Genomic DNA, 8,867 nt, shown 5'->3' with positions numbered 1-8,867 from the left:
ACAAAATTTAAAAAAATAATTCCATTCCGAGAATACTCTTTACTTTAATACTGTCTGACTCCTAATGACTATCAATAACTAATGAATGTTAATAATGAACTAATGAACATTATTAACAATAATATATATTAAGGTTCTGTCTGTTATTCAATTCTAACTATTTTATCCTAACTCAGAACCTAATAATTCTACAGTCACGTATTGTGTATTTTCTCAAATCAGACAGCATGCCATTGTTAATGAAGTGTAGATATATTGTGCAGTCATACTGAAGTCATCTTACTAGTTAAACAATATAATAAGAGAGGACAGTGTGCTGTGTAAAAATGGTTAATTTTCACTATTTCAAAAAAGAATAAAAAAAAACCCTAAAGTTTTTAATGGCAAACATCTCAAACTAATGTGATTGAATAGAACAAAGCACTAAATGCAAAGTGTAATTCATTTGTAAAGTAAGATTTATTTCAGACACAGTAACAGTAACAACATCCAACCAACCTTGAGATGTTTTTAAACAGAAAGGGTCAAATAATGAAGAAACAGTTTGTGCAAAATAATAATGTAAGAAAATTGTTAATAGAAATGTATCTAATTAAATAGGAAAAAAATCAAAATACCAGTTGGAAGGAAATCAATGTAAAGTATGAGAGCTTTTAAAATTATTGTTCTACCTTTTATTAATAACTACACTATAATTTGCTTAAATTTTGAAATATTTATTTGAAAGATTTAAAGAATGAAGAATTTTTCCATTAGAATGTGTGAGCATGGTGCTTTGTATCATTAATGGCCTTAAACATCACCCAAGAATGATGGAGTTTGATGGCTGAGATGTTATTAGAAATTGTATATATGGCCATTTATAGACCATTTATGGACACCTGAAAATACTCTTTTTGAACATCCCATTTAAAAAATTTAATCCCATTAGCCCCTCATACCTCCTGGAAAGGCTTTCTATTGTATTTTGGGTTTTTTTTGGAATTGGAATTGGTTTTCTTTAGTTCAGAGCTCTGTACAAGCCCCTTGAGTTATTCTATTCAATCTTTGCAAACTGTGAATTGATAGGTGTTGTTTTTAGCTAGAGAAAACTAGTAGAAAACATTTCCAGGTGAGTGGAGGCAAATCTGGAATCTGGATTCACACAGTCAGAAAATGAGTGTGTTGGTCAGATGTTTGGCCATATAGTGTCCCATTTGGGCATATAGTGTATATTGAATATGCTTAAAGACTCTATGAGCAATTATACAGATCGTTATTTGTATGCAATTCCAAATTTAATTTCCTTATTTTGCGTTGTATTAGATTCCTTTATTTATTAATATTGTACATTTCAAACAAAAAGTGTTTTAATTTTATGCATGCAGATGTACTATGTAATGTTTGACTCTTATAATATGGGTACAGTATGTTAGCTTCATTCTAAACAACAGCATCATTGGTGCTTGAAGATGATGTAAAGCCAGGGTTCGATACATTGTACATATCTGCAAAAGACCAAACAATATAGTGTTAATTTACTCACAATTTAGGACAAGGCTCACATGCATTGTGCATAATAACGTTAGCACATAAGAAAGCCGAAAGCAAAATGTAATCGTAGTAAAGTAAGAATTAAATTAACAAAGTCAAATAAATGACCCAAATGTAAAAAAAAGCCATGTTATAAAAATTTGAAGGAAATCTATAGTGTGGTTACTTGAGGTGGTAGAGACAGGACAGTGTCATTGTGATGTAATGAGGATATTGACAGGTACAAAAAGTCAAAAAAGTCAAAATTTAAAGGCAGAATCAAAGACAAAGCAGGCAATCAACAAGCAATACAAACTAGGGAAAACAATCATTAGAGATTTTAAAGGAGTGTGTATACGAATTGTAAAAAATTACATAAGCGTATACTACAATGTGACAAAATAGCCTTATCAATAAAGAATTTGTTTTTTTATTAAACTTTTATTTCAGTTACTTACTTCTATGCCGTAACCTCTGAATGAAAGGTAATCCACTTGAGGACGAAGGTCCGGCACTAGTACTCTGTAATTTAGACAGATCCATTGTCAACTATAATTATTAAAGTAAAGTAAGAGTGTACAGTATACAATGTATACAATGAAGTGTATTTACCCTAGTGCGATTGGAGCTTAAGTTCCTCAGTGAGAACGTTCCTGCCAATGCTTCTCGGACCTGCAACCACAAAACATGCAATATTAAACTAAGCATTATTTCTACCTGTTTGTGTTTTTTTAAATAAAGAGTTGTTAGATAGATTTCAAGTGATCATACCTTACTATCCAGTAATGTTCCAAACACCAAAATAAAGAAACCCTTTAAAAGAATAATATTTTTCAAACATTAACTGTATGAAATATAACAAATATCTATAATGCATTTTTGTTATTAATATTAATTTAAAGATGTGTATTCAAAATTAGAGAGAAAATTTGAGTAGCATGTCTTTTTTACCTGCAGTGAGTTAAGGAAGGCGAACACCACATGAATCCCAAAATTTGGTGACACCATGGTGCCAATGCCGAAGCCCCACGTTAGACCAAAGAGAGGAGTTAAAATCGCCACACATCTTGCAATGACCACTAAAGGATGTTTCTCATCTGGTTGAGTTGAACCTCCTCTCCTCAACATCTTACACAAAACCACAACAAGCACTAGGAGGTTTATAGCAACAATAGTCAGAGCAGGAATCACAAATGCCAGGAGGGACTTCGTTTCATTCCAGTTTAGCCAGCAGTTGTAATCTTTTTGAATGTATCCATGGCCCCCAGCTGTAGATGCCACAGTAACAACAGCTATGATTAATGGGGCTCCATAGCCAACAATGAAGCCTATGGCCATCATTGCTCCTCTGGTCATTCTTGAAAAGACCATGGTGGTGCGGTAGAGAAGCAAGAGTGCTGAGACAAACATCCAGAAGAAAAGGGCGAGATAAAAGAAGTGCATGAAGAAGGTTGCTGTACTGCAGGGACCCTCGCCATTATTTACAACTGCTGCTCCAATCATGAAGCATATGTTTGCAATCAGAAGGGAGACAGCAATGTTGACTATGGACACATGGCGCATGTAGGATGTGTCATTTCTTGTCACGGATTTCCATATAATGATTTCAATGAGGAGGCACAAAACCAAGCTGGCCATTGAAATTGCCACACCAATGTAAGTTATATAGGCTAAGGCTGTGGTTTGTTCTTTAGATAAGGTAAATGGTGACATCAGAATTGAAAAGGAAGTTGTGTGATTGCACTCACATGTGAATCGTCCAGTTTCATTCCCTACTGGTTTTAGTTGACATCCAGTCGTGTCCCATCCTCCAATGCCATTTAAAAGTGTGAAGTTCCAATAGACACACTGAGGGCTTCCCAGTGTCTTATTTTTTACATTAAAAGAAAGTAAGATGTCCTCAATTGTTGTGTTTGTCTCAATCACAGCTACATCTCCATTGATGCTGGTCCCAGTTTGACTGCTGTTGTTGTAGGTCAGATTTCGAACAGGTAAGATATTAGTAAGAGCTTCAGAAATGATGACTGTGAAGGACATCGGTGCATTATTTGCTGGAATATTTATATAGGTAGTTGAATTTTTTCCAAATGTTCCAGTAAAAGTGCCTTTAAAGGAAAGTTTATTGAGAGAAGAGAGGTTTGTTGTTATGTCGAAGCTTTCACCATTAAGTCTGCGGGCAATGCGTTCAGTCGAGTTCAGATGAACAGAACTAATATTCTTGTTTGCATTGTTATTGTTTATAAGAATCCATTGGCGTTGTGCACCGTCTGAGCCAATGACATCGGATGTGCTTAGGAAATTCTTCAAATTGAAAAAAAAAAATATTATAACATAAAACTTTATATATTTTAGCAAAATGGAGTAGGAATTACAAAAGAAGTAACTGTCAAATTGCTATATTATACTATTTATACGATTATAGTTTAGATTATATAAGCTTATGAACAATATTAAAACTTTTTACTTCGTCATTTTTACATAGAATTAACTTTAAATAAAATATACACTCACTGATTTCTTTGTATTATTACAAAAAAGGTGCCTACCTCCATAATGGGTTTATCAATAAAAATTGTTTGTGAGAGACTGGAAACAATGTTCAGTATTTTTACAATTGTTACAATGGTTGCCGAAGAGTTAGTGATATTGCCAATCTCTGATGTAGCATTACTGCTGAGGTTGCTCATAAAATCTTGAATGTTTTCCACCTTTAATGCCTAAAGACAAAAAACATTAAATTCTTATGTGGAAACAAATAAAAAACACAGAAATAATATTATACATCATGGAAGTAAAAAGAGTCAAACTACCTCAGCTACAGCCAATAAATTCGCAAAGACCCGCAGAACACACTGGTCATCTATGACGGTCCAATTATTTGAATTACACTTAGCTATTTGATAGCCTTCTTTGCCACTGCTGCAGGAACCATTGACTATATCTCCAACCTTTCCAGCTCCAAAAAAACTATTATAGCAGGAAAATTCTAAAAAAAAATGGAGACATGAAAAATGTTATTTACTCTATGACACAACGACACAATGTTACATATGCAACCTCAGGTTTTCAAGATTGGATATCGTAAATCAATATTTTCACCATGTGTATGTTTTTTTCCAGAATAAATCCTAAATTAAAATTGTATATAATTGAAGGATGCATAGCTGAAAAGATATAATCATTCTTATATTTTATAAACAACATTTATTTACTTTGAACAGAAAATGACAAATTGAGATATTGCTTATATTTAGTAGTAGTATTAAAATTATCAATAATAATCCTTTATTTTTATTACCACAAAGTGCACTTTGCTATGTTTGATACTGATTTGGGGAAGAAAATGTAAATAAAAATAGCTGGTTACTCACGATCATTTTTTATACTTATTATGGTGGTCTTTTGGTTGGAATTTATGGGGATGGAAGTACTAAGTCGACATGTGAACTGTTTTTCTTGGTCAGCATTGTTGCACTCGGTTTGTTTAACTATATAGTCACATAATTCACAGCCTGTCTGGGGGTCTGTGCACACAATTAAATAACAAGATGTGGTTAAAAAAAAAAAAAAAAGTCAACCAAATTATCATTCCTCATAATATTCATTGTTTTTTAAGAAAAGAAAAGAGCTGCATGTTACCTGTTGAAGTTTTGCTACATTCTGACCTCCATTGCACCTGATAGCTATTCTGAACACAACACTGCAGTGTGATTGTTGCATCCGAACATTTTTCAACTTTGTTGTTGGTCACTTGGATAACGGGGTATGGCTCAATTTTAAGATTTTGCCAGATAACATAGGGCAGAGAATTTACTGTTGTGATGCATTTGTACTGACCTGAGAAAACATAGAAGGTGCACAAATCAAAATCTGCAGACGAATTGTGGCAGATTTTCCTCAATGCTCAGTAAATCTTACCAGACAATTTACTTTTAAATACATTTATTATGAAAAATAAATGTATAATTTTCTTTCTTTATATTGATATACTATTTCTTATTAGAATTTTTTTTAAAAGGAATCTAAACAGTATATTGCACAGTACTATATATGTTCAGACTTATATTATGGTAAGAAATGGTTGATTTCTTCATAAGTTAGTTGCAAAACAATGTTTAGTTTTAATTACCGCCAAAAGATATTGAACAGGTTTATTTAAAAAAATAATCATAATGGTAATGTTGCCTCTTGTTACAATATATATTTTGTTATCTTTATGTAATAACAGTAAATTCTATCATTAAATACAATTTGTTAATGTATATATAATGTTTCCACAATATTTCTGGCCACTGTAAGTGGATTTAACAGAATGATCTCAGACTTACCACTTTCACTGTCACTTGCTTTCTTTACAGTGAGTTTACCTTGAATAATTTCATAATTTTTTAAATTCTGTAGATCCTCTCCATTACGGTACCATTTTATGTTGTTAGTCTCTGGAGAACTGCAGTTCAGTAAAAGATCATTCCCAGGATATATATATTTCTCCATGTTGTTGTATAATCCGCCATTTACTGAAATTAAGAGCCAAATACATCAATTAAACAAATGGCGCAAAATTGTAAATATGTACAACATTAATAATAGAGCTTTTTATAGATAACAAGCTCTTACCACTTTGGCTGAGTGCATTATCATTCACATTTAATTTCAGATCAATGAGATTTTTAACAAGGGTTTGGCTCACTGATAATAAATTCAAGTTGGTATTTGTTGTTTGAATAGTAAAGTCTACAATGGTGCTGCCAGATCTGTTTAAACCATGGAACAATAATTAAAACCATTATTTTTTTTCAATAATACAACAATTCAAGCTTGATTTGAATAAAATATTGATTTAAAAAATCAAGGATATCATATATAATTATTGCAGATTATAAAAATTAACATCACCTGAAGCCAGTCACGCTTGCAGATTTACTCACATAGTCAGACACAGTATTGAAGCTGCTATCAACCTAAGAAAGAATTTCAGAATGGAAGTATATACAGTATGTCACTACTATCTACTATGTTTTATCATAATAATAATAATATAATCATAATAATAATTTCTCAGTATTAAATTGGTAATAGTTATTGTATCAAATTATATTGTACAACACTTACTGATGTCCTTATTTTTAAATCATAGTCTTTGTATTTTGCAGTAGTTTTGTCAGTGAGTGCGACATCAAATATTTCATTTATTGTTAGTGCAAAACTTAAAGTTGAATCTGTAAAATATATAAATCAAACACAATTACAACAATTTCTTAAAAAAAAAAGTAAAAAAGTATATTGTTTAATACAGGAAAGAACAAGGATTAAAATCACACATGGTTTGGTTGTAGTTGGTGTAGTTGTTGTAGAAGCAGGAGTAGGAGTAGGAGTAGGATTAGTGGTGTTTGCTATGGACATATTGAATTCAGAATCAGTTGTAGAACAAGCATAAGGTTTATAAACAATCTAACAGTCTTACATACTGTAATTTTTTAAAATAAGTCCATATTCAAAGTGAAATAAAACATAAAAGCTGTTTGCATAAGTGTTTAACCCCCTCAGAGCAATTGTTGGTGAAACCACATATCAGTTGAATAACAGCTTTACATCTGTTGGGGTAAGTTCCTTCCAACTTTTTCATCTCTTCCACTTGGCAGATTTGTTCCAGAGTTTATAAGCTAGTTGGCTGCTTTTTGACTGCATTTTTTCCTTGTCTTCAAAAAAGTGTTAACATTTTGCTGATCTTGGTCTAATCAAACCAAAAACATCTTCACTTGGTCACTCCTAAGCTTTTATATGACTAATGAGAAATGGTTTCTGCATCTTCTTCAACAGGTCGTAAGAACTCTATATAATCTTACAATGGTTGTGTGGTGTACCTTCATTTTATTTCTTCCACTGTACTTTTAGGCCATCAGTCACTCTGAAGGAGTTACACACTAGCTTTGTCTTGAAGTTTGGAGAGCAGAGCTTGTCTAACTAGTGTTTAGATGGTGTGATGTAGCATGGTGTATTATTATGGCTATTATGTTCTATTTCTTATTTTTTTACAAGACTCTTTACATAATCAGCTCAATTTATGTGAAAAGTATAAAAGTTTCTTCTATGGGTAATACTATCAAAATGTTCTACTTGCTGTTGAACTGAAGCAGAATTGTATATTGGTGCTGAGAAGATACACCAAGCAGCAACTAAAACAAATTTAAAACAAAGAATGTGCTCTACTCTAATTGGTGCCTTGCTGTGTGTTTTAGCAGTTACGTTTTTTCCAATACATAAATGAAAAGGAACGACTGATTTTACAAAATGCAGTTGAGTAAAAAGTACTATTTTTAACTTTGAAATGTACTGAAGTTAAGGTAAAAGAAAATAATTTAGTAAAGTAGAGAAACGTGAAAAAGCTACTTAAGTACAGTAACAAAATACATTTACTTTGTTATTGTCCACCACTGAGTATGTGGAGGAAGTCCAGGAAACCTACCCATTACTGATCTTCAGGTGTAGGGTTTAACTTCATGGTTATTTCAGAGAGGGAAACATTTCTAAATCTTACATACAACAGCTTTAAAAAGTCGAATTTATGATCCATCTCCAAAACACATATTACACTTTATGTAATATGTGTAATACACATCTATATGCTAAACACACACACACACACACACACACACACACACACACACACACACACACACACACACACACACACACACACACACACAGTCATTGAATCTTTACCTGGTGGTGTTGTTGATGTAACTGCATGTCATTTTGTGTATAAGACAAAGAATAGCATAGACAAAAAAATAACTGATTCAACTCCATGCTGTTACACATTATTATGAAACTAAATAAAGCATGTTTAAATATGTATAAGATCTCAGATGTTCAAGAACAATATAACAGATGGATGGAAAGTTCACAAATGAATATATAAACACACTGTCAGTGAAACTTCACCTGTTTGTGCTGTAGTTGTTGAATTTTCCATATAAGAAAGAGAAAGGATGAGAGAAATGATAAGAAGAACTGTATAAATTAAACATTTTCTAAATCAACCAAAAAAATAAATAAATAAAAAGCCAGAATTTAACAAGACAGTGGGATAAAGATGATTTACCACACACTGTCATTGAATCTTTACCTGGTGTTGATGATGGAACTGCATGTTATTTTGTGTATAAGCCAAAGAAGAGCATAGACAAAAAAATAAAAATACAAATAAATGATTCAACTCCATGCTGTTACACATTATTATGAAATTAACTAAGGCATGTATAAATATGTATACGATCTCAGACCATTAATAACAATATATTAGATGGAAGTAGTGAAGTAATCTGATTTATTATGGCTATAATGTTCCTATT

The 8,867-nt window shown here is 32.1% G+C and overlaps 1 protein-coding gene across 1 annotated transcript in view; it reads right to left on the bottom strand.

The window, feature by feature from the left end:
* Positions 1–440: 440 nt before the first annotated feature.
* Positions 441–8,867, bottom strand: part of LOC310741547 (uncharacterized protein) — an 80,781-nt gene continuing 72,354 nt past the window's right edge. Inside the window, exons 56-69 of the mRNA XM_083569469.1 lie at positions 6,834–6,905; positions 6,625–6,731; positions 6,409–6,473; positions 6,130–6,266; positions 5,841–6,029; positions 5,152–5,349; positions 4,884–5,036; positions 4,323–4,498; positions 4,059–4,229; positions 2,464–3,813; positions 2,284–2,325; positions 2,125–2,184; positions 1,971–2,034; positions 441–1,487 (exon numbers count right to left, since the gene is read on the bottom strand). Coding sequence (XP_083425595.1) covers positions 1,423–1,487; positions 1,971–2,034; positions 2,125–2,184; positions 2,284–2,325; positions 2,464–3,813; positions 4,059–4,229; positions 4,323–4,498; positions 4,884–5,036; positions 5,152–5,349; positions 5,841–6,029; positions 6,130–6,266; positions 6,409–6,473; positions 6,625–6,731; positions 6,834–6,905 — 2,849 coding nt within the window. The 3' untranslated portion in view covers positions 441–1,422. The remainder of the gene's footprint in view (positions 1,488–1,970; positions 2,035–2,124; positions 2,185–2,283; positions 2,326–2,463; positions 3,814–4,058; positions 4,230–4,322; positions 4,499–4,883; positions 5,037–5,151; positions 5,350–5,840; positions 6,030–6,129; positions 6,267–6,408; positions 6,474–6,624; positions 6,732–6,833; positions 6,906–8,867) is intronic.

The sequence above is a fragment of the Silurus aristotelis genome, assembly GCF_946808225.1.
Source record: "Silurus aristotelis genome assembly, chromosome: 18".
NCBI lineage: Eukaryota > Metazoa > Chordata > Actinopteri > Siluriformes > Siluridae > Silurus > Silurus aristotelis.
Note: the sequence above shows the minus strand (reverse complement) of the source record. Positions and strands in the feature narration are given on the sequence as shown.